Source organism: Aspergillus ambiguus (genome assembly GCF_047715705.1).
Source record: "Aspergillus ambiguus strain CBS 117.58 unplaced genomic scaffold BDV59scaffold_19, whole genome shotgun sequence".
Classification (NCBI taxonomy): domain Eukaryota; kingdom Fungi; phylum Ascomycota; class Eurotiomycetes; order Eurotiales; family Aspergillaceae; genus Aspergillus; species Aspergillus ambiguus.
The window spans coordinates 434,940-458,625 of NW_027395532.1; the positions used below are offsets into that span (position 1 = coordinate 434,940).

Sequence of the window (23,686 nt, forward strand, 5' to 3'; positions counted from 1 at the left end):
TTACGTGACGTTATCGCTGATTGGCGTAGAGAGGGACCATTCAGAAAGCGGGCGGTGAGAAGGGGCAGTACGACAAAATTAGAAACACGGAAAAAGAACAAAAAAGAAATGATTCCGATGCGGGGAATCGAACCCCGAGCTGCTGTGTGAGAGACAGCGATGTTAGCCATTACACCACATCGGATGTTGTTGAGGAAGAACCCATAATCTGTCTACATCAGCCAGAAGACACATCTCAATAACCTCGGCTCACGGCGTAGTTCCCAGCTACGTACCTCGTGTTTGTTCCATCCCACTTCCTCCACTCCACACAATCCTCTCTCTCAACCATCGCATCATGGCTCATCTGCTGAGACCTGCGTTCCGGTCAGCGATCGCAGTGCCATCAGCGCGCCCATTTTATCGTCGGGCGTATTCAATTGCCGCAACCCAGTCTACTGCAGCTCCCTCTACCTCGAAGCACGCCCTCCCCCAGCTGGAGACTCCCGCCCCCGCCAACGTCCATCTGCAGCCCAAGCAACTCTCAATTGACTCCCAAAAGAACTGGTATCTGTATACCCTTCTCCGGGACTCCTGTAAATGCCCAACTTGCGTGGACCAACATTCCAAGCAGCGCAACTTCCGCACCACCGACATCCCCGCAAACATCCACCCGCGCTCGATCAAATGGGCTGACGGCAAGCTGGAGGTCCAATGGACAAACGACATCAAAGGCTACGACGCCTCGCACACCTCCACATATGACCCGGCGGTCCTGCGCAACCCCACCGCCATCGCTCGCCGCGGCGATGGCGGTCTCAGTCGCAAACGGGTGACGTGGAACCGCGAGGTGATGCGCCAAGTGCAGCACTGGATCTCATACGAGGAATACATGCACGATGAGGCCAAGTTCGCAACGGCTATGCACCAGCTCGCCCTGACGGGGCTCATCTTCGTAAAGGACATCCCCGACTCGCGGGAGATGGTGGAAAAGATCGCGACGCGCATGGGCCCGCTACGCACTACCTTCTACGGGCCGACATGGGATGTGCGCAGCGTCCCGCAGGCCAAGAACGTCGCCTACACCAACGTCTTCCTCGGTTTCCACATGGACCTGATGTATATGAACGAGCCGCCGGGCTTCCAGCTGCTGCACTGTCTGCAGAACTCGTGCGACGGCGGCGAGTCGCTCTTTGTAGACGGCTTCTACATCGCCCGTCGTCTCGCCCTGACCAACCCCGCTGCCTACCGCCGTCTCACTCAGCTGCGCCTCAACTACGAGTACAACCACCAGGACCATAAGTACAACAACCAGTGGCCCGTGTTCGAGGTCGACCCGGCCCTCCCCAACCGCCTCCTCCACGTCAACTACTCCCCACCCTTCCAAGGGCCCCTGCATCACAGCCACAATGATCCGGCGCGCGTGGAGCCGCAACTCAAGGCCCTAGGTGAGTTTGCTGACATGCTCGAGGAGGACCGTAACACGTTCGAACTGAAGCTGAACCCGGGTGAATGTGTCATCTTTGAGAACCGCCGGGTGCTCCACGCCCGGCGGCAGTTCAACACCGCCTCCGGATCCCGGTGGCTGGCCGGCGCCTACGTCGACGAGGATGCAGTCGTGTCCCGGTTCAATGTGTCCCGGTCAAAGAATTCCGAGGGATGGTACAGCGTTCCTCCGAATGTCGCCGAATTCACGAAGGCACGGTTGACTGCGAGAGACGGGCGGAAAGGCTCGAAGAATCCATGATGTCGTGGACTATATGTAAATACATTGTCTGCATATATATATTATGTGATATATATCGTTTCGAGTTCATCTATGAAGACTTTGTGATTTTTTTAACGTATTTTAAACATCAGCACATCAATCATCCGAACAGACGAAAGCAACCATGCTAAATCCAGACGGAAACGAAATCATCACTCGCTGGCCCTGTAATCTAACTAACGTGATAAAACAAAAAAAAAAAAAAAGACAACATATAATACGGACCGCAGTCGCACGTCAATGTACAACTAAGCAGCCGCAGGCGCCTTGTTGACAGAAAAGTCACTCAGGAAACTAGGGTCGTTGTTGATCTCCTCCTTGACCTGGGGACGCTATTAGTACAGCACAGCTTGACCAAAGGCAACAAGGCAACTTACAATGTCCAACCCACCGACCAGTTCGCCGCTCACCCACAACTGCGGGAAAGTCGGCCAGTCGGCAAACTCCTTCAAGCCCTGCCGGACATCCTCATCGGCCAAGATATTAAAGAACCCGTACTTGACGCTGCGCTCGCGCAGGATACCGACCAGCTGGCGACTGAAGCCACACTGCGGCGCGCTAGGTGTGCCCTTCATGAACAGCATGACGGGGGCGGCCTTGACCAGCTCGGCGAGGCGGGCAAACAGCGCCTCCTTGGACTGCTCGGGGGTGGCGGCGCCGTTGACGGGCGGCTGGGTAGCGGTGGACGGGCCGTTCTCGCGCGGGGTGGCCGACAGCGGCGGCGGGATGGAGGCGGCGGCGGACGACGAGGCGGCGGACGGGGCGGCGCCGGCGTGTCGTTCGACGGCGTCACGGACGCGGGCGGCCTCGCTGCCGCTGATGGACTCGAGCACCTTGCCGCCGCGCAGGAGGACGACGAACGGCACGGCGGTCACGTCGTATTCCTCCGAGACGTCGGGGAGCTCCTCGGCGTTGACGCTGACGAAGGCGATGGAGGGCGGCGTGGTGACGGGGTACTGCGAGGCGAGGGCGGAGAGGACGGCGCGCATCTGGGCGCATGGCGCGGCCCAGGGAGCGTGGAAGTAAACCACCACGAGGGTGGATTCGGGGACTGATTGCAGGCCCGAGACGAAATCGTTCTCCGAGGTCACTTCTACGAGGCTGGACATCGTGGGTGTTGGTGCTGCTGAAGGTGGGGGGTTCGGAGGGTTCTCGGTGGGGTTAAAGCGAGATCGGAGGGCTATTTCGCGGGGCGTATCGGAAGGAGTCGTGGTGTATAAGAGTGTATGAGAGGGTAGTAGGGGAGAACGAGGCTCTCTGGTGGAGAACGGCGAGATATGGAGGACTGCAGGGGCAGAAGGAGGTCAAGTAGAAGAGTATGGAGGAGGAGACGAGAGGGTTCGATGGCGAATTTTCGGCCGCTTATCAGATCGCAGTCGGCGCTAATGCGTAATCAATCAGTGGACTGGGGGTTAGTCATCATTTTCGAGATTGAGTTTTCATTCCATTATTTTATTTCCTCTGCTCTCCATGAAGCATGTATTCGGAATGTAAAAAGAAAGAAATCCAGTTCTCTATACTTTTATTTCGTATTTGCGCAATATAAACTGCGGTGGCTGGCAGATGCCTATCATCACGTGCCGTTATCATTTCTGCCGCGAAAAAACATCGTCGCAACTTGCCCGATTCTGGCCGTGACAAGTTCAACCTCCTCAGCGAACAATTGCGCAACGCCCTGCGCAGTATCCTCGAGGAACTTCCTATTGTTTCTCCTCCCCTTCAGAATCCCCGACTAAATGGCTAAACGCAAGCGTACTGAGGCCGGTTACTCAGACGACGATAGCCCTGTGAAAGACCCGACGAACGCGAATACCGGATTCGGGGTCGGTCAGACACTGTCCCTACTTCACCACTCGAATACGGCAGATGGTGAATCCACTGCAACCACCCAGACAGATTCCGTGACCAAAAAAGAACATGATGAGATGCCGTCAAAACGCGCGCCGAAGAAGAAGCGGATCGATGGGGAGAAGGCAAAGTACCCAGAGCTGACGTATGTCGAAGGCCGACTACAGTCGTCCATCCGGATCGCGGACCTGCAAGGTCTGTTGCTCTATTGCTTTGCGGATGGAATCGCGCCGCAGTGGATCTCTGTCAAGTATTCCGGCCATGTCAGGAAAGTCGTGGTGCTAATGGTCCCTGGTTTGGAACTTGGTATGTTTGACGGGACGATTCCTTTGGATGAGAAGCCATCTGGCGAAGCGGGCGACAATGCACCGATGGAGCAGACAGCTCAAGATGAGAACGGCGATCCTCAAACGTCCGACTTCGAGCGCTGGAAGCAAGGCCTTCCCTTACAAGATCGGTCCCACCGGTTTAATCCTCGTCCCTTGGCCCGCGATTCGCTCCCGAAACCCCTACAACCATTGGCCGACATGTTCCCTCATATCTGGCCCGTGAAAGCCCCCGGCGATGCCAAATATAACAAGGTTCATTCGCCGCTTCAGGCCATTCTACTGTCGGCCCTACCGAAGAACAATGCTGGCAAGTCGAAAGGCCCGAAACGGCCTAACGATAAGGACTTTGCGTCAAAGCGCACCCCCATTACCACCTTCATTAGTTCCCTAGAGGACCTTCGCGAAAATGATTACGTTCTACACCCTGCCTTACTATCGACAGAGAAAGAAAAACTAGACCTGGCAGAGTCTCGCCAGCGTGCTGGTCACGATGCGGAGCATGGATGGGTTGACACGCATGTTTCCTCCTGGGAGGACGGTACACCCCCGGAAGCCGAGATCCAAAAGGGAAGCATGACAGCTGGAAGAACCGTACTGGCCATGGACTGCGAGATGTGCATTACGGAGGGTGGTACATCGGAGCTGACGCGTATTAGCTTAGTCGGCTGGGACGGAGACGTGGTGCTAGACGAGCTCGTCAAGCCGGCACGACCCATCATTGACTATCTGACCCGATTCTCGGGCATCACTAAGGAAATGCTCGACCCCGTCACAACCACCCTCGCAGATATCCAGCAGAAACTCCTCTCCATCCTCACCCCCCGTACGGTTCTTGTTGGCCACTCCCTCAACTCCGACCTCAACGCCTTGAAGCTGACACATCCCTTCATTGTCGACACCACATTCATATACCCGCACCCGCGAGGTCCACCACTGAAATGCAGCCTGAAATGGTTAACACAAAAGTATCTCGGCAAAGAGATCCAGAAAGGCCAAACTGGCCACGACTCGATCGAGGACTCCCGCGCTGTGCTAGAGCTCGTGAAACAGAAGTGCGAAAAAGGCGAACAATGGGGCACGAGCGATGCATCCAACGAAAGCATCTTCAAGCGCCTAGCCCGCTCGCCACGGCCCGGAAAGGCCAACAACAACGGCGAAGGGCGTACGGGTGCCGTCGTCGATTGGGGCAACCCCGAGCGCGGATTCGGATCGCAGGCGACCGTCGCGGTGGGGTGCTCTGACGACGAGGGCGTCGTCAAAGGCATCTCATCCGTTGTGCGCGGCGACGAAAGTAACCCGTCCATCCCCGGTGACGGCGTAGATTTTACGTGGGCCCGGATGCGCGAGCTCGAAGTCCATCGCGGATGGTGCAACCGCATGCCGGACCCAAATAACGCTAACGAGTCTACCTCGCTGGTTCCTCCTCCTGAATCGACCACGCCGACAACCGGCCCGACGTCTGATCCCAAGGGCCTGTCGGATGTAGTCTCGCGCACTGTTGGCAGTATCCACCGTGTCTATGAGTCCCTGCCGCCATGTACCTTGTTTATTGTCTATTCTGGCACCGGCGACCCACGCGAAGTCAGCCGTCTCAACGCTATGCATCGACAGTTCCGAGAGGAGTTTAATTCTCGCAAGCCCTGGGATGAACTGAGTGTCAAATGGACTGATACCGAAGAGCAGGCATTGAAGAAAGCCTGTGAAAGGGCCAGAGAAGGGTGTGGTTTCATGTGTGTAAAGTGACCGCCCCTCTACCGGCGATCCCGACGGCCACCTGGTCATGTCGGTTATTTTGATATGGCATTTCAATATAAATGGATTGGATATAATTTTCACTGGAATTGTCAATAGTAAATATTGGTCTCTGATATATGTGTTTGCCTGCGTCATCTTCTGATACTTTGTTTACTGAGTGCCTTCGTAAGGCCAGCTGGTACCAATTGGAATATGACTTGAACACACGGACCAAAAGGTTTGGCATTAGAAACTACTTTTAAGGAACAAGAAAAGGTGACATTAGCCAAAAATGTATCATTATAACCATTTTAAAAATAATACAGTTGTAGAATGGCAATTTCAGTACGAAGACTTGGCAGTATCACCGCGATTCCGTAGACATAGCTTCCTCGCGCTGCATGGCCAAACGTACCATAATATCCCGCTCAGCAACCCGTGCCTTGCGTTTTTCCGGGTCTTCGCCCTTCTGGGTGTCCGCGTCAATCGGCATTGATTTCCGTTTACCGCGAGGCTTTGGAGGCCTGGATAGTTCAGGATCATCCCCAACACCTTCACGGCGCTCTTGCCGGGGCGTATGGGGTCCATCCGCCGGCGCCTGGCTTCGACCAGAAGCCGATGAGGCGCGGCGGGAAGTCCGTAAGCCTCGGGCCCGGGTGGGACGGTTCTCTTTTGCATTCCCATTATCACTGGGACTCTCATTGGGAGCCCGACTTTCTTTCCCTTCATTATTTCCGATGTTTCCAGTCTGTTCATTCAGAGGCGAGACTTGCGAAGCCTGGGACGTGTCTTGCTTGGAAGATTGTCCACTGGACTTCCGTGGCCGTCCACCTTTCTTTTTCGTGCCATTCCCGCTGGATGGAGGCCTTCCCGCGACAGACCGAGATAAACGGGGCCGTTTGGAAACAGTCGCCTGCTGCGAATGGTGACCAGATCCGGGCTCCACCTCATCTTGTGGCGGTTGCGGCTCTGGCCGCTGAACTTCGATACGAAGGTTGGGGTCACCCGGTGCCATATCACTGATAAGACTGGGTTCTGATTCCTTAAGGGGGATCTTCACCGGTGGTATAGACGTCGATTCTGCCAGAGAAAAGTCGCCGATGCTATCATCATCACGTTCCACGTCGTCGAAGGAGTCTGCGATTGCCTCCGTCCGACCGGTTGGCCAGGAGTCGGGCCATGGTCGTTTTCGACTTCCCTCGAGCAATCCTGGACTTTGAACTTCTGTGATCGTTTCTTCCATAGGGCTGAGATAGGAGGGTTGTTGTGTAAATCCTTGTTCTTCCACATATCGGTTCCTCAGTTTCAGCGCCTCATTTTCCAACTTAAGCCGCTCAATTTCTTCAGATTTCGCCTTCAGTTCCCTTAACACCGTCGTGACCATGTTAAAATCATTTCCAATATTATTTCCCGCTTCGAAAAGCCGCCCCGGCCCGTTGAGTTCAATGCGAAGGGCGGTAAATGCACTTTTTAGTTCGGACATTGTGTCGTGGAGGTTGCTGACGGAGTTGGAGATATAGTCGATGTTGAGACCCTGGTGTTGGATCTGCTGTTCGACGGACATGTTGTGGTGATCAACTTCAGTGGCGCTTGTCGGCACCAAAGCGCCCGCTTGTATGGAATTCCGCTCCCGGCGGTGAGTAGGCTCTCTGGAGTGGGGGGTCACCAAGCGGTCGATGGGAACATCGACAAACGTCGGGTCGACGGTGCGCATAGTGACGATTTCCCGGAAGGAAATCTTCGAGAGTTTCCAGAAGATACTGGGACTGTTCGGTCGTCAGCTGAGTTCGCCTCCCGAGTATATCCCCGTCGGCGCGCCCACTTACCTGCTCTCGAACATGCACAGAACGCCCAGTTTCTGCTGGCAAAGCTTGCAGGAAACATCCTGGAGGACCTGACCCCGTAGGACAACCAGATCCGACGACTGGGGGATGATCTTCTTAACGGAGGCGACAGCGATGCGATGGAGTTCGACGCTCAGCCACCCTGCGGCGAGGGAGTAGGAATTGGACAGACGGGCCCATTCGTTCTCGAGAGCGGCCAGCGAGCTGGAACAGCGCGAGCACTGAGCCAGTATCGCGGGACGAGTGAGTCGCGACAGATCCATGACGGCGGGGGAATTCTTCAACCCACGACAGGGCGCCACTCGAGGGAAGTTTGATGCAGAAAAGCGCCGCAAAAGTCCAGAGGGATCTCGACTGCTGACTCAGCCGTCAACCGGGGACACGCTGGCGGGTCGGCCTTGCCTCTTTGGGAAAAGGATCGCCTGAGTTGCAGATGACGTCATTATATCGCCGTGTTCGTTGATTACTAACATGTTCCTGCCTGAGGCAATATCGTATAGCACCATACCTGACTTAGCCGCGGACAGTTAGTTGGCCATCCCATTTGGTAGGAGGCAGTTCTTGAAACTGATTAGAGATTAACAGCTCTTTAGGAGTGTTACTGGGAAAAGATCGGGAGTACTCCAGGAATGAAAGCACGCTGAGCCCGGTCTACAAGCTAAACGACTGATTCGCCGTCAAATCCCAGAAGCACGTATACGAGTGTCTTTTTCAATAAAAAGAGCCATTACGATAGTGGAACGTACCAAGCTAGACCTTCGTATTCCACTTCCTGCAGTCGAGAGTAATAGTTGCGAATACACTACACGCACACAATGAGGGGAACTGGATTTATTCCACAGCTAAAGGCAGGAGTAAATAAAGAGAAACGAGGAAAGAGGTCCATTGACCAAAATTACCAAAAGATTTGAGCAAAGAAACTGTCGGAGCCTGGTAAGATTCTACCAAATGGACAGAAGTGGAAAATGACGAAAACAAGGAGCCTCGACGGCTTTTACTGTCAGGTGTTTGTTCGCCCGCTTTATGTGAATTTGCTGGTGAAAGCCATACAATTATCTATTCTATGTTTTAGCATGGCGTCTGTTCCTTCGGCTAGATTTTAGTTGGCGCACGTCCAGTCGCCGACAAATGTATGACTCGTATTGTTCCAACACATCAACTGTTATCCATTTATACTATCACTAAAAGGTCCAAATTTCGTGGAAGAGATTTCCGGCACCCATGTAAAAAGGGACACCAAATTCCAGTGTACTCTACCTCCTGGGAAAGTCATATGAGAACCAAAATGCCAGTTCATCTCTTTTATATTTGGCTCATTCTAGATGTCAGTACAATCGGAGCCGTCAGTATTCGTAACTACGCCAGGTTCCAATGCATGGGCGACTATGTACAATGTACAAAACGTGATACCTAGACAGTGCTGCAACCTCAAGCCATGCCTAGGGTACAAAGAATACGGCTCTAGTTTTTTGGCACTCTCCCAGACTATGCTACTGCGGTTCTTTCAGCTCTTCTGGGCCAAGATGACTGTGGTAATCCTAATGTATGGACCTGTTCTCATTAGGCATGCTAATAAGCGGCTCGTACTGGGAACAACACCATGGACCCGGGAGTATAGTCCGGAACACCAGCGAGTGCCAAAGTATTCTCCCTGATATTATGAGCATTGAGGGTCATCAATTTCCAATAAACAGCGATTTTCCTGGGAATGTCACGAAAGGATTGCTAGATATGCTTTTCACTCATCGAGGATACCCAGGGATTCCCGAAGTAATAAAGATTCTGGAGATAAACGACCAGAAGAACGATGACTAGTGTTCATGCTCCGTAGAATGTTAGTCATGTCTGCCTTGGTGTCTGGGCTCGTTTCTTAGCATAGGTTTCCCGGCAGTCAAACATGGAAAGTCCGCATATTAGAGGGAGTATGTGGAGCGTCGCAAATGCGGGGACAAGTTTAGATGCAGCCAAGGAGCTAGGTAAAGGCAGACTACAGGGGCGACATCACAAAGCCCCGGCCAATACTTTAGGCTTGTCTGGAACGAGTTGAGAGCCCTAAACAGAATACCGCTCTATAAGAAACACGATAATCCTAGCATGATTGGCTCCACAACGTCATATTTCCGGCTGATTTCATTACACTAGAGTCATTAATACCTCCGTGGTATTTGTCTGCACGTGGTCCTGCAGACTTGAGACCCGAAACGAGACAATAAAATATGCGAGCAGGAATGTGGTGGCCATGTGATCGGAGGTTTCCCATATAGGGTGATCTCCGACGATTGACGCCCAGGGGCAACCCAGATACGAGATCTCTACGCGGGGGATAAGCCGACGCTGCACATCGTGCATATAAGAAAAAAGCCACCAAATGTAACTGTGTCCCTTGGCATCGCAACTAACGCAAGATGCCACCAGTCGTCTGTTAATACGAGCATGCACCTGAAATTTTTGGTTGCTGGCGTTGGAATTTCCCGTGCCATCAATATTGCAGAAGCATTCTTACCAAGATAGTGGCTTTTACTACCGGGTATGAGGGGAAATTACCTTGATAGTGGAGCTAGATATGCTCGTATTCAACTCTACTATTAGGAAGGAAAGCATTAGGGCTTACTTTGATATAGCACGGGACGGCAGATGTTACCCGAAATACAGTATTGCGCTGCGATGCGATAGAAATGTGGTAGTAAAAACCACCAGCACTCTCGAAGAGGACGCAGAATGGGTTGAAACTATAAAATGGAACTATAAAGGTGGCATGCCTGCCACACAATTGGAATCAAATAGTTTGAATAGCTCATCTATAGCCACCAAATAGGAAAAGATGCAGAGGTTTCTCTTCTCTGTTGCCATTCTATGGCTGCTGGGACTAGTTTCAGCCATTTCCAATGAGTTTATTGACCTTTATCCTGTTCCTCGGCATGCCTGGGATATGGTATCTCTCTCCAAGAGGGATGATGCCGCCCAGAGTGTAGGACTGCAGGATCACGAAAAGTTCATGTGGGCCTCTGGTAAAGGTATTGTATTACATGCAGCAGCTACATCAATTGTTAGACTGATTGTATAACATAGATCCTAACACCAAGGTCACTGCCGTCAGTATGGTTGTCTATTCTAAGCAGGACGAAAAGATCCTCGATATGGACAAGATTTCTTTTGCACTGGAATCAGTGACATGTGGCGACAAAATGGTGCTGAAGTTCAAAAACAAACTCTTCTACGCCGCTGCAAAGATAGCCTGGAGCTGGGTTAACTATAATGATCTCCGAAGCTTTGTTGTGATTGCAAACTGGGAGGGGTGCGGTGATCCCAAAGCTCGGAATCCATGGGTTGTTAGTAATGCAGCATTTGATGATAAAGCTGCTACGGCTACATTGGATTCCGTGCAGAGCACATGGCAGAAGATTTCCAACTCTTATACCATGGACTTCGGTGACATCGTTCTCGGGAACAGTGGAAATACAAAGCGTTGGCTCGACTTCGATCTCAGCAAGGCGTTTACGGTGGACTTGAGCTCGTCGTTCCCCAGTGAGATCGCGAACTGGACCATGTCAACTCCTTATGTTGATGCATACCTTGCAATAGAATGTGAGGACTGCGGTACCCAGGGCACCTTGCAGTTTGCCGGTCATATTGAGGGTAGTGTGTTCGGTGGTATTGACAAATTTGAAGTTTCTGCCACTCCACATGGAATTTCCGCACATCTCGGGCTGAGCCTCGAATTCCACGGTGAAGTTGACTTTGACACACTTCCTGCACCAGGAGATGAGTTCACACTGGTTGAGTTACCTCTGCCAAGTGGATGGCGTGTCCCTGGAGTGCTCCAGTTCGGACCCAATGTAAAGATCAACGCTGGCTACACGATTGAACAGATTATAGGTGACGCTCGTGTGAGCACAGGAATTACTGCATCTGTGCCTGATGACTCTATTGCCAAGGTTGATCTATCAAGCAAGAACCCGGTAGAGATATCAGGATGGATACCTGAGATCGAAGCAGATCCCTTGGAAGTCTCGGTTCAAATTGACGCTACAGCTCATGTCTATACAGAGATTGCAGTCGCGGCTAGCATCGAAGTTTTGGGTATGCTTCATTCCCACTGTATTTCGCAGATGACCTGGACTAATGGACTTGAATAGACGAGAATGGGGTGAACGTCGAGATTGGGATTAAAGTTCCAGACATCACGGTGACTGCATCTGCTGGTTATAGTGCGTTCTTCAAATATCCTCGACACCTGTATTAAGAGCTAACGGTATTAGATGTGGATGGTTTCTGCGAGAATGACGTTGACAAACCCTTCGGACTAAAGCTTGATGCCACTCTTGGGGCTAGTCTAGGCCTTCAAGGCTATACCGAGCTGAAGGGGGACAAGGACGTTTTCCTGGATGTTACGCTTTATGAAACTCCCGCCCTCTATACGTTCCCAGAGCTGTGCCTTGCCTTTGGTAAACAGTCCCCAGGTGCCTGCATTCCGGAGCAACATACGTTTGACCCGGACGACTCATATCCACCTGGTGGATATTCCAACGCTGAAGAAGATGAAGACACAAGCACATCTAAACGCTCGTTAGTGTTGGCCAAGCGTGACGAGAAAAGCGCAGCCTATCTTACAAGGAAGCCTTATCTTCTTGGCTGTGACAAGGCAAAGGAACATGAAATCTGGCCGCAAAAATATCAGAAGCCCACCAGTCTGAGAAACAAGCTCCAAGTTCCTATCATGAAGCCGGGAATGAGTTGTGAAGAGGATGAAGATGAACAATGTCCTTCCACGAAATGGACTATGACCCAGCTACCAGACACATTAAGCAAAGACGATCGGGCTCTGGTGACCAAAAAGGGATGGGCATGTAAGTGCAGTATTTTAAAATTTCTGTCTAAGTAGAGTCTTGATCGACTAATGACTTCCAGCGGAGCATATTTACGAGGGCAACTGGGTTCGGGATTTCATCCAACACTTGGTGGACAAGCAGTATCCTGCCATTGATGGCACAACTGTTGGGGACAACACTGAATGCAAAGGTGCCGTCAATACCTTTGGGAAGAAATTGAGCGCAGTAATAGATACAAAGACGCCAAATGATGCTGGAAATTACTCCGAAGCACTCATGCAAAACCTGGGCACAACATGGACTAGCGGGGAACGCATGGCTCTGTTGCCTCAGATTCAGAACAGTATGAAATACGACGTAAGTTTCAATGATCCATCAGCTCGCGCAGTACGCTTATTTACTGTGACAGATGTTCAACTTGAATAATATCGATGCCAGCTTTAGCAAGAAAAATTTGAACCAGCGTGTCTGTTCCTTGGGCCGCATCGCCACTGTCTGCAAATACATGAACCACAAAGAGATAAGAAACCGAATGATAACCACCAATGATGCTATAGAAGCAGTGCTGTACGTTTCATGTTTTATATTTCTTTAAACAGTGTATTAACTGTTTTGCAGGGCCCAATTGCAGACAAGCAGTGAGGTCTACATACCGGATGGTGTGGATTTCAAGAAAGCTCACCAGGACTGGTTTGAGGAAATGTACAAGGCGGGGTTCAAGAATGCAAGAGATCGGCTGGCTACATATCTGACCTCGATTACCAGCGCTGAACTCGCGAGCCTTGACGCAGATACGAAGACTGCAGTGGAAAACGTGCAGGACAACTGCGTGGAGGTGTGGCCTCTTGATGCTAACTAGCTGGGGTTATATTGTAGCTTAGTTGGATGTGATTAGCAATTGTGGTTATTACCATTTCAAGGGCATGTCGATGTGCTAAGCTATGTTTCTGGTATATGAAGAGTGCCGGTATGGGACAAAGCTTCCGGCAAATGCAGTCGGCAGGCAATATCAGTATCTCTCGTAGACACCTTGGTACGAGTGTAAAGTTCAATGCATTGCAAGTAAAGCCGTCATGGTTATCTTTCAGACTCATAGCTTATAATCTACATGACCGGTAGAGAAAGGGACCGGACCTTGTTCCCCTCATTTTGACACTCTGCTCCAACCCCTCACAGGCAAGATATTACCGAATTCGGAAAGTCGCGGCGCACTGGGCTGTGAACTACGTGGAGCCTGAAAGATTCGAAGGTTGGACCCAGAACTACAACGAAAATCGCTGGGTGCTAGAACAAGCTGGTCGACATGACTTGATCACCACCGGGCAAAATTTCCCTGAAGGACGGATCGGACTTCGCCCGATGCTGCTCCAGGCGAAGACCCTCTCAACTATAGAAAGAGTCACGTATCCATACTTTTCTCGCATACTGTGCGATTTACGCCGAAAGAGTAACATAAAGCCACGGGTCCATCCGCACCATCTCTCCCAGCACAGTCAATATGGGTACTCCGCCCACTCAATTCAAGCTCAATACCGGCGCCCAGATCCCCGCCGTGGGACTTGGTAAGATACAAGCGTTAGATTTCTCCGGTATTAGCGATTTTGACTAACAGGTAATAAAGGCACTTGGAGGGCTGAACCTGGTCAAGTACGCCGAGCAGTCTCGTTCGCCCTCAAGAATGGATATAGTCACATTGACGCAGCATTGTAAGTTCCTCGTGTCTCCTCTGAAGCTCACAGTCTTGGCTAATAGATCACAGGATCTACGGTAGGTTGCACTAAAGAAAGAAGTAAGGAAGCTCTCGGGTCTAATGGGATAGCTAGGAAACGAGCACGAAGTCGGTCAGGGCATCAAGGACAGTGGTGTCCCTCGCGAAGACATTTTCATCACCAGCAAGCTGTGGAACACTTACCACCCTAATGTCGAGGAAGGCCTCCAAAAGACACTGGACGCTTTAGGCACGCACTATCTTGATCTCTACGTAAATTTACCCTCTTTCAGTTGCGCAGACGCAGCATTGTCGGTAGGGCTAACACAAAGATCAGCTCGTCCACTGGCCAGTCCGACTTGTTCCAGTAAGGCACACCACTGGATTCCACCATCACGACATTTGTGCGGCTAACTTAAGTGCACAGAACCAGACAAGCGCACTTCTACCTGTCAATCCCGATGGCACACGGTCTGTCGACCGGTCCTGGGACCAGAGTGACACATGGCGCCAGATGGAGCAGGTATACAAGGCCGGCAAAGTGAAGGCAATTGGCGTAGCCAACTGGTCGGTTCCTTATCTAGAAGAGCTCAAAAAGAAGTGGACTGTGGTCCCTGCAGTCAATCAAGTCGAGCTACACCCTTTCCTTCCTCAACACGCACTAAAAGACTGGTGCGACAAGCATGGCATTCTCCTCGAGGCGTATTCACCACTTGGCTCCGAAGGTATGTCGTCCTTGCCACGCTATGTAAGTTCTCTATAAAGTGATGACGGCTAAATATGTTGCTTCCAGGCGCTCCACTCATGTCGGATCCAGTAATTCAGGCAATTGCCAAGAAGAACGATGTTTCTCCTGCCACAGTACTCATCAGCTACCACGTAAACAGGGGAGTTGTTGTACTGCCCAAGTCTACTAAAGAGGATCGAATTTTGAGCAACAGTCAGGTCGTCCACCTCTCCCGCGAGGATATGGATGTGCTGAATGACTTGGCTACACAGGGGAAAGCGAAGCGTATAAATACGCCTCTATTTGGATGGGATCTCGGTTTTGCGGACTGGTACAAGCAGTAAAGCGTCCAAATTTGGTCACTTTTTATAGACAGAGATTACTTAGATCAAAACGATGGAATTCGTTGATCGCTAAACTGTCATGGCTAATATATAATGTAATATAGTCGGTTTTCCTTTCTCAAGAGCCGGTGATGGAAGAGGACATCGGCCGATTGAAGAAGTGCTGACCAAGAAGTGTGAAACTGAATTTGACCTGGATTAAGTGTCTCTGGTCCTTTACGAGTGCTACAATTCCTTGGGTAACATATCAAAGCTGAAAACTTGTGAACAAAAATGTTGAACTGCAATCCTCCAATTGATTATCCCAGAAACATCTCATTCTGTCTTGTTCATATTTCCGGAGTATTTAGTAGTCACAGATCCTACGCAGTGGAATGAACACAAATCCAATATTTTTACTGAAGAACCATATGAACTTAAAATTATCAATCTATTCCATCTAGGGAATCTACTTTCTATAAGGAGGAGGGGAAATGCCCTCCTTTAATGCTTTCAATCGCAAAGCCAATAATTTGGAGGCATACCGGGTCATTGGAAGGAAGCCAACCATGATCCACATGTTTGGCACTCCTGTCTCCCGGTAGGCTGTCTTGTACTCCCCTTCTTCGTCAATACCCCAGATAGGTCCACATTGACTCGCAATCTTCTCACCAAGAATGGCCCGAATAGAGTCAATCGTGCTGGAAAATCCGGTGGCAAAGACGACTAGGTCAAACTCCTTCTCACGGCCGCCGTTTAAGATTACCTTATCTTCAGTAAACTTCTCAATGAAGCCTGGCTCCACCTTAATATTGCCATTGATAATCTCCTCGCAAGCGCCGGCATCGAAGTAAAATCCACCATTCCGGGTCTGACCGAGTGTGGAGTTGCCAGTATCACGCTGACCGCGCCATGTTTGCAGACCTCGAGCGTTAAGAGCTTCGAGTAGGGGCTTATCCAGGTCTTCAAGGACCTTAGCGGTGCGCCTAGCAAGTTCCTCGCCGGGACCAACTGGCGTAGAGAACATAAGACGGTCCTGTACTTCGAGGTCGGGGAGGTTGCCATTCTTGTCGGGTGCGTAGCCTCCAAGCATACGAGGAACGGAATGGGTCAAGGACATGACATAGGTCGGGGACCGCTGGAGGAGGGTCACATCGATCCCCAGTCGGGCGCACTCGTAAGCTGTGTCAAAGCCCGAGGATGAGGTACCGACAACGCAGACCTTCTTTCCAACAAACTCACGGGCGCTGTTATGGGCGCTAGAGTGACGGATCACGCCCCGGAAGTCAGCCATGCCAGGCACCTCGGGGGTGAAAGGGACACCGCATAATGACGTGGCAATGATAAGCTGCTTAGGATGCAGAGTACGAGTCTCCTTGCCCTCCTTGTTAACTAGAATAGTCCACTTACCCTCAGCGTCTTGCTCGGCTTTTACAACCTCTGATTTGGTCCAGACGTTGAGCTCCAGAGCAGAGGCATACCAGTTCATGTATAGACCCTGCTTCTGAGCCGGGGTATATGTAGGCCAATGCTGAGGGTATTTGAAGTACGGTAAGGCATCAGGCCAATGTGGGAAATGCAGTGAAAGATATTCGTAACGATTCTTCCATATATCTCCAACCTCATCGGTGCGTTCGATGATCAAGTTTTCCATGCCAAGAAGTTTCAGGCGCGCTGCCATCGCGAGGCCACTAGTCAAAACAAATTAGGATTATCATGAAGCATACATGCAGGATTTCTTACTTTTGGCCACCACCAATGATCAGCACCTCGGGGTTAACACTGTTAATGGCCTCCGATCTCTGACTTTCCCAGCTAGTGATGCCAGTCATGTGTCCATCTGATGCAGCGATCTCGGGGAACTGCTTGAGGTTCTCGGCAACAGTATGCATGGTGTAAATTCTCCAGCCGTCTTTGGTGAGGACTGCATTGATGACAGCCGAAGCAAAGACGATATCAGTTTCGAAAGATACAACAAATTGTAACTGAGAGAAGTCATGGTAAGGGCGCGACACTAAGGGCGCAGGCTCGAGAAATTTGAACTCCCTAGCCTTGGTTTGAGGCAAAAGGTCGGTAGCGGCTTTTAAGATGGCCTCTCTGAAGTTAAATGTGCGGAAGTCCCAGGTAAATGAGAGCTTATCACGCCACACGCCTGTATATCTGAGGTCAACTAAATGCAAAACTTCGGATGTTGGACCTTGCTAGGGAAGGTTCCCACCGTAATCGAGGAACAGGTCAGCAAAAGCTTCGGCATCTTCAGCCGATGTGGCTGTAGATAGACGGGATACAATGCACTCGGCCTCTTTCTGCGCATCACAATCGGCGGGTATTTCAACGCCCAAGATGTCCGTAGTGGGTAGACAGTGGTTGTACTTAAAGTCGTACATGAAGTCGTCCGGGACGGGCTTGTGAACCTGGTCATGGTTGAGCACTGCGCTCTCGGTACTAGCTTTAGAGACTTGGTCGGCGCCAGCTGATTCTTGAATATAAGGTGCCATATTTTCCTTAATATGACGGGAAAGATGGTGAAAAGTTGTTTCTTAGGTGGTATTCAGTCTGATCTCGCGAGAATACGAAAGCATCAGAGCTTCAGATATACGCCATCCACCGATGGAAGCATTGGATGGCCTATATATCTACTGCGATTCCACAGAATTAGATGTTGGTCGACTTCAATAATCTCTGAATCGGGAAAGTCGCGGCGCACGTTACCTTATTTAGTCTTATCACATATCTGCCAGTGGTCAACCCCCGCAGTCCCCGCCCTGCTGTTTCTGAAGATCCCCCGCGGCGATCCAGGCGGCGACGCTTGCCCAATATTGCCTCACTGGGTCTGAGTGGCTTGGATGAGGTCACATATTCACATTGGACAACACAATGCACAGATGATGGACCTCACACGAAATCGATCCTCGTCTAAAACTAGCAGGAAAGACAAGAGAAACAGATAAGTCCTCACTAAAGTTCAGGAACACATAGACAGGTACGATTATAGATTATGTCTATATGGGATTTTATCGCCGAAATTATATGCAACCAGCGCGATAAGCGGCAGCTCTCCTCCCCTAATAACAAGTCGTGCGCTTCATATCATGGTCCGTGGCAGCTACGCGGCCGGATTTGACCTGATGTGCACTGCATTAAAGTTGGAACATTGTATGCTCTGTACAGGCCTCATAAAATTCGAGATGAATTCTACCAGTCCAAGTCCTTTTCCCTTTCTATCTTGTAGTATATGCAACCACTTAATACCTTACTCCATAATGGGTAGTCCACTTTCGTCAAAGTATACGGGCACACCCTTGCGAAACGAGTATTGCAGAGCAGCGCAAATCTTGCCTGCCTCAAAGGCATCTTCTGGTTGGCAAGTCAAGGGATTGTTATCAAGCACCGCATCAGCGAACTCAGCAAGATCAGCCAGGAATGTTGCATCGAAGAGGGTGAACGCATCAGGCACAGACTGGGTGCGAATACCAAATTGATCGCGAACCTCAACATTCGAGTTCGCGCTGACGATCGAATGCCCCTTGGTGCCACACAATCGTGTTGTGTCCTCGAACCCGCTGGTGAGCGTACGACCGAGGTAAGTCTTGAAAATCTTGCCGTTGGTAAATTCGACCAGGCCCCATGCGTTGTCGGCATCTCCATACTTGGCTAAATCCCCGTAGACAGCCAGCTGTCCGAATGCGATGACTCTGTTGACTTGCTTCTTGGGATTGGAGAGGCCTGACTTGACGTCTAGCAGATATCGTCCGGCGTCAACCTAATGCCATGTTAGTAGGTTGGACGCTGAGGAGTATAAATACTGCAACTGACGGTGTGGATGCCAAAATCAAGGAAGATGCCACCCGACTGCTCGGAAAAAGACACGAAAAAGGCTAATAGAGTGATCAGTCTATAAACCTTTCGGGAATACGATGGCTAGGCACAATTGAGCCATACCGTTGGGGTCTGCTTGATCGATGCCGGTCGTCTCAACAGCATGAACCTCACCCAGATCTCCATTGTCAATCAGGGCTCTAGCCTTGCGATAGGACTTGTCATCTAGCGCGAGTCAGTCAGAAGACTCTGCAAAACGCGAGACATAGTGTTACTTACATCGGCGAGTGAAGGGAACGAGGAACTTAAGGTCAGGCCTAGAAGCAGCCTTCTCGACGACTGCCTTGGTAGTAGCAATATCTACGGAGATGGGCTTCTCGCACATTACGTGCAGGTTTAGATCGAAGGCCTGCAGGATCAAGGGCGCGTGTGTAGCCGTCGCGGTGCAGATGAGGACGGCCTCGGCGCCGCTGTTCTTCAAGCATTCTTGAGGGTCTGAAAAATACCTAACAGACGGGGGCAAGTTCTCGGCGGCCCATTTGTCAGTGCCCGGCTTTGTATCGCAGACCGCGACGAGTTCGATCCGAGGCTGCTGGAAGGCAAGGATGCGGGCTCGAAGGACTCCCAAGCGGCCAAGGCCGAAAAGCGCAAACCTGACACGGCAGTTTCCATACAACATGGTTCAGGGTCTATTCAATGATGCGGTGGTCGTTGTTGCGGTGTAGGCAATGTAGTGAAGAGATGTCTATGGGAGATCATCAGACGGTAGATTGCGACTTTACGCCGTGTGAGATTGGGGTTACTTATTAGAATTATATGTTTGCTTTACAGGAATCCCCACCTGATAGACACTGTCCGGTTGTGTGAGGCGCAGGTACTCTGCGAAATATGTGGTTGTTCCATACGAGAGTCGCCGCGGTCTTCCATATCTAGCAATCCGGCGAGTGTGAAATAGGAAATTTTCCCCGCAGAATGAATGACAGAGCAGTCGAATCTACATCTAGGCCCAGACATGTTAGCCCTAATGCCGAAGTAACTGGGTTCTGTATACCCGGTTCTTCCCTATGTCCATTTACTAGAATGAAGTGATGGGTAAAGATCACTGGCATTATTAGTGAAAGGAGAGACCATAGTATAAAAGTAACTGTATAAGATTAACTACATCCTGTTGCAAGCGAAACTACAGACGATGATAAATGCTCCAGTGAAATAAAAGGAATTCAATTCTCTGCATCACCATGGAACCACTGTAGTCACTGCCTCCTAGGGTTTATATATACCCCGTGGACCACTTGCCAAGAGGAACTCTATTTACCATCTCCTCCACCCCCAGGTCACCACTTAGCAGGTTATCCTCAAATCAAACAACTATCGCAATTTAAAAGAAGCATGGGTTAGCACAATCAGTTTATTCTTTATATTTAAGATAATATTTGACCCCCAATAGGTGGGATCCCAGTGAACCCGGCAGGGTCAGAAATTCTACCTGCTTACAAGGTTTAGCCTTGGGGGCCAACATAAAGAGCTGTTCATTAGGCTCTAAACGTGGTGAACAAGGGTATGTTTGTTATACATGCGAGGCCGTCTCCAGCTGCTGTTCCTGTACTGTCGTGGAGAATCCGGTCCCGAGCACCTGTGCCTGTCTCTCAATTAAGTACGGAGAGTTGATCTCTGTGGTGGTAGTAGAGAACGGTGGACAGGTCGTTTCGTTTGTCAGTTTTTGCTTCATGTTTAGGTGCGGTTTCATTAGCATGGCAATCTAATGAATACTCTGGCAGGTGCGACTATACTCTTTGAACACCATGGAAATCAAACCACTAACGGTTCCTACCAGAGCTTGACAAACCATTGTCAACAATAAAACATCAACATCATTGAAACAATAGGTTTAGCCAACATGATATCAACGTCACTTCGACCGACTTCAATAAAGAGCTCCTCTAGCTCTGTCTCGTGAAGTATGGCGTATTGTCGATGCCAATAGGCACTTTTTGGTAGCTGAACGGTATTTTCAGCTTTATATTACTGATCTGCGGAGAAGGCATCAATGATCAGTTTGCAGGAGAGCGGTTACGCAAAGTCCTGGCGCAACTTATGGTGCGCCGCACCATAAGAGTATTCCATGTGAGCTCCGGCCACAGTGACTTGGGCGACTCGACGATGGGAGTTGCTCAAGCTACTTCGGAGCTGCACTCCCCAGTCAGCAAGCGCCGGGCTCAGCCCGCCAGTCAAGTAGTCATTAGCACTATGGTAAATTCCGGAAGTGGAGGACGAAAATGGTTCGTCGGTATTCGCATTATCCGGGGAATTCAAGATATGGAGAATTCGTGGTTCGCAGGGGAATTATGCTATGCAGAAGGATTTGTGATTTGCAGAATGTAATGTTATGTCAAACCGAGGAAAGCCCTGAAACACCATTATCCCGTGTGTCTACGCACCCTTCAGTAGCTGAACAGTATTTCCAGCTTGATATGCCATCCGACCCCCGTAGTCCTTAGTGGGGTAGGCGGTGTGGGGTCACCGCGGAGGATTTCCCCGCTGGAAGAGCAGTTCAACTCCTGTATATTCCTCCATCTGCATGATTCGATTACGCTGAATGCGTCCCTTCGTACGAGCTCTTCTTCGCCCCGTGCCCCGCTTTGGCCCTGTGTCCTCGGTGCAGCGAATCAGCTATTGCGGTCAAAGAATCACCATGTCAACAACATCGAACGGGCCTGCTGGGAAGCCCAGCTCCTGGCATGGCGCGGGGGCTGCGGAATTCGACCTCCGAAGTACGTCTCATTCAGCATATCGCGTGCGCACGGCTACATGCTAATACTCCGAGCACAGGCGACACGATGACGAAACCCACCCCGTCAATGCTCGAGGCCATCTGTCAAACCACCCTTCTAGACGACGTGTTCAACGAAGACCCCGTTACGAACGATCTACAAGCCTACATCGCACAGCGAACCGGCCACGAGGGTGCGTTGCTGGTGATGTCCGGTACGATGGGCAACCAGGTCGCGTTGCGCACGCACCTGGCGCAGCCGCCGTATTCGGTCCTGTGCGATCACCGCTCCCATATTGTCTGCTACGAGGCCGGAGGGGTTAGCTCGTTGACCGGAGCGATGGTCCAAACCGTGGCCCCGAAGAATGGCGCTTATCTCACGCTCGAGGATGTCCAGAAATACGCCGTCCTGGACGACGACATTCACCACTGCCCGACAAAGGTGATCAGTCTGGAGAACACGCTCGATGGAATGATCATGCCACTTGCCGAGGCTCGTCGGATTACCGAGTGGGCCCACGCGAATGACATCAAAGTGCACCTGGATGGCGCTCGGCTGTGGGAAGCGGCTGTGTCGGGCGCGGGGAGTCTGTCCGAGTACGCCAGTCTCTTTGATAGCGTCAGTCTGTGCTTCTCGAAGGGACTGGGTGCCCCGATTGGGAGCATCATTGTCGGGTCCGCTGCGTTCATCAAGCGGGCACGCTGGTTCCGCAAATCGATTGGGGGAGGCGTCCGGCAGGCTGGGGTGATTTCTGCGGCCGCGCGGGTGGCTGTCGAGGAGACGTTTGGGCCTGAACCAAACGGAAAGGGAGGAAAGCTGGCGGAAACGCATGCCAGAGCCAAACGGGTGGCAGAAATGTGGACCAGCCGGGGAGGAAAGCTTTTGCACCCCGTAGAGACTAACATGGTCTGGATTGATACGGAGTCGTCTGGACTAGGACCGAATGATCTGGCTGAAATTGGGGAAATGAAAGGTCTGCAGTTGCTGGGTGGACGGATCGTGGTTCACTACCGTGAGTTTTCCTTGTCAAGATACGAAGAAGACATGCTGACTATTGTATAGAGGTGTCTGAGGACTCAATTGCACGGCTAGGGGAGGTGTTTGATATAGCAATGAAGGGGGAGTTTCAGCGGAGTGCCGAGCAGAGTCGTCCGTATGGGAGCAAGCAGCTGTAGAGTATGAAGTCTGGAGTATGTCATGGAGCATAACACTCTCCATAGTAAATCCAATGCACCTTCTGGTTGGCGAGCGGAAATATTAGTGGGGCCGATGCGGCTGACAGAGCAAGTCAGGTGGTTTGGTGGTCACAGAAGTTGGTCCATAAAGTGTTCGAATCCGTTAAACCATCGTGGTGCTCTTTTTATTTTTATTTGTAGCTGGGTAGATTATTGTATTCTTATATTGATTCACATGCACATAAATAAATACAGATAGATAGATATGTATAGTTTTCAAATAGATATACGATCGAGGCGGAGCCTTGTGGCCTGAGGCTCCGCCTAAACAAATCGCCCTAAGACGATAAAGCCGCCTCGTCGTCTTCTCTTGTTTCTCGGACGACGACAACCATCTCCCTGGCAGGCTCTGGTCTTGTCCCCGTCGATTTCTCCCCCGTCAAGCTGTTCCATTGCTGTATCTATCCTCCTAGGTGATGCAGCACATGGTTGATGGGGACTCTGTCGACTGTGTGAGTTTTGAATCTCTGTACTCGACTCGATGATCGACGGCCGGACGACTGACTGAATTGTGCTTCTACAGACATAGATTTGCCCTACTTCCTTCTTCATATCCGGTCGCCGTCGCTCGATGGATCCAACGTGATCGTTTGCTCTCGCAAGTCTGACTTTTTTGGAAATCATCTACCGTCGCGTGTACCGGCCAAGCCACCACCCAGCCAGCCTCCCAAGTATACCATCTCGAAGCTTTGCACGTTGAGACGATACATCGGTTCAGACCCTGAAAGTCTCTTAGATTGGCATGTCAATCGTTGGGGTTTCAACTCTTGTC

At 50.9% G+C, this 23,686-nt stretch overlaps 9 protein-coding genes and 1 non-coding gene across 10 annotated transcripts; 5 read left to right on the forward strand and 5 right to left on the reverse strand.

Moving 5' to 3' along the window:
* Positions 1–112: 112 nt before the first annotated feature.
* On the reverse strand, positions 113–184 carry BDV59DRAFT_t102. Its single transcript has one exon. It is a non-coding gene; the product is annotated as a tRNA-Glu (tRNA).
* Positions 185–291: 107 nt separating this feature from the next.
* Positions 292–1,746, forward strand: BDV59DRAFT_180157 (putative Gamma-butyrobetaine hydroxylase subfamily). Its single transcript, XM_073690016.1, has one exon. It carries the CDS (start codon positions 338–340, stop codon positions 1,724–1,726), a length of 1,389 nt encoding a protein of 462 aa, XP_073547312.1. The 5' UTR covers positions 292–337; the 3' UTR covers positions 1,727–1,746.
* A 249-nt stretch (positions 1,747–1,995) lies between these two features.
* Positions 1,996–2,856, reverse strand: BDV59DRAFT_202669 (PICOT family protein; the record flags this gene model as incomplete). Its single annotated transcript, XM_073694094.1, has 2 exons — positions 1,996–2,070; positions 2,125–2,856. 2 exons carry the CDS (start codon positions 2,854–2,856, stop codon positions 1,996–1,998), a joined length of 807 nt encoding a protein of 268 aa, XP_073547313.1.
* A 389-nt stretch (positions 2,857–3,245) lies between these two features.
* BDV59DRAFT_180160 (RNA exonuclease) lies at positions 3,246–5,760 on the forward strand. The gene has a single exon (XM_073690017.1). It carries the CDS (start codon positions 3,484–3,486, stop codon positions 5,665–5,667), a length of 2,184 nt encoding a protein of 727 aa, XP_073547314.1. The 5' UTR covers positions 3,246–3,483; the 3' UTR covers positions 5,668–5,760.
* A 93-nt stretch (positions 5,761–5,853) lies between these two features.
* On the reverse strand, positions 5,854–7,800 carry BDV59DRAFT_43467 (uncharacterized protein). The gene is made up of 2 exons (XM_073696377.1): positions 7,485–7,800; positions 5,854–7,424 (listed from the first exon to the last, which is right to left on the reverse strand). The coding sequence occupies exons 1-2, from the start codon at positions 7,763–7,765 to the stop codon at positions 6,023–6,025; spliced, it is 1,683 nt and encodes a 560-aa protein (XP_073547315.1). The 5' UTR covers positions 7,766–7,800; the 3' UTR covers positions 5,854–6,022.
* Positions 7,801–10,323: 2,523 nt separating this feature from the next.
* Positions 10,324–12,926, forward strand: BDV59DRAFT_208288 (uncharacterized protein; the record flags this gene model as incomplete). Its single annotated transcript, XM_073695178.1, has 6 exons — positions 10,324–10,516; positions 10,572–11,582; positions 11,639–11,710; positions 11,762–12,349; positions 12,411–12,688; positions 12,741–12,926. 6 exons carry the CDS (start codon positions 10,324–10,326, stop codon positions 12,924–12,926), a joined length of 2,328 nt encoding a protein of 775 aa, XP_073547316.1.
* Positions 12,927–13,829: 903 nt separating this feature from the next.
* BDV59DRAFT_202673 (putative glycerol dehydrogenase (GCY1)) lies at positions 13,830–15,110 on the forward strand (the record flags this gene model as incomplete). The annotated part of the gene is made up of 7 exons (XM_073694095.1): positions 13,830–13,893; positions 13,953–14,037; positions 14,091–14,098; positions 14,155–14,312; positions 14,377–14,406; positions 14,467–14,764; positions 14,833–15,110. The coding sequence occupies 7 exons, from the start codon at positions 13,830–13,832 to the stop codon at positions 15,108–15,110; spliced, it is 921 nt and encodes a 306-aa protein (XP_073547317.1).
* Positions 15,111–15,558: 448 nt separating this feature from the next.
* On the reverse strand, positions 15,559–17,587 carry BDV59DRAFT_202674 (flavin-containing monooxygenase; the record flags this gene model as incomplete). The annotated part of the gene is made up of 3 exons (XM_073694096.1): positions 15,559–16,780; positions 16,833–17,241; positions 17,308–17,587. The coding sequence occupies 3 exons, from the start codon at positions 17,585–17,587 to the stop codon at positions 15,559–15,561; spliced, it is 1,911 nt and encodes a 636-aa protein (XP_073547318.1).
* Positions 17,588–18,342: 755 nt separating this feature from the next.
* On the reverse strand, positions 18,343–19,587 carry BDV59DRAFT_202675 (putative NAD binding Rossmann fold oxidoreductase; the record flags this gene model as incomplete). The annotated part of the gene is made up of 4 exons (XM_073694097.1): positions 18,343–18,852; positions 18,906–18,967; positions 19,032–19,133; positions 19,188–19,587. 4 exons carry the CDS (start codon positions 19,585–19,587, stop codon positions 18,343–18,345), a joined length of 1,074 nt encoding a protein of 357 aa, XP_073547319.1.
* Positions 19,588–21,600: 2,013 nt separating this feature from the next.
* On the forward strand, positions 21,601–22,854 carry BDV59DRAFT_193720 (threonine aldolase GLY1; the record flags this gene model as incomplete). Its single annotated transcript, XM_073692271.1, has 3 exons — positions 21,601–21,679; positions 21,738–22,691; positions 22,742–22,854. The coding sequence occupies 3 exons, from the start codon at positions 21,601–21,603 to the stop codon at positions 22,852–22,854; spliced, it is 1,146 nt and encodes a 381-aa protein (XP_073547320.1).
* Positions 22,855–23,686: the final 832 nt, after the last annotated feature.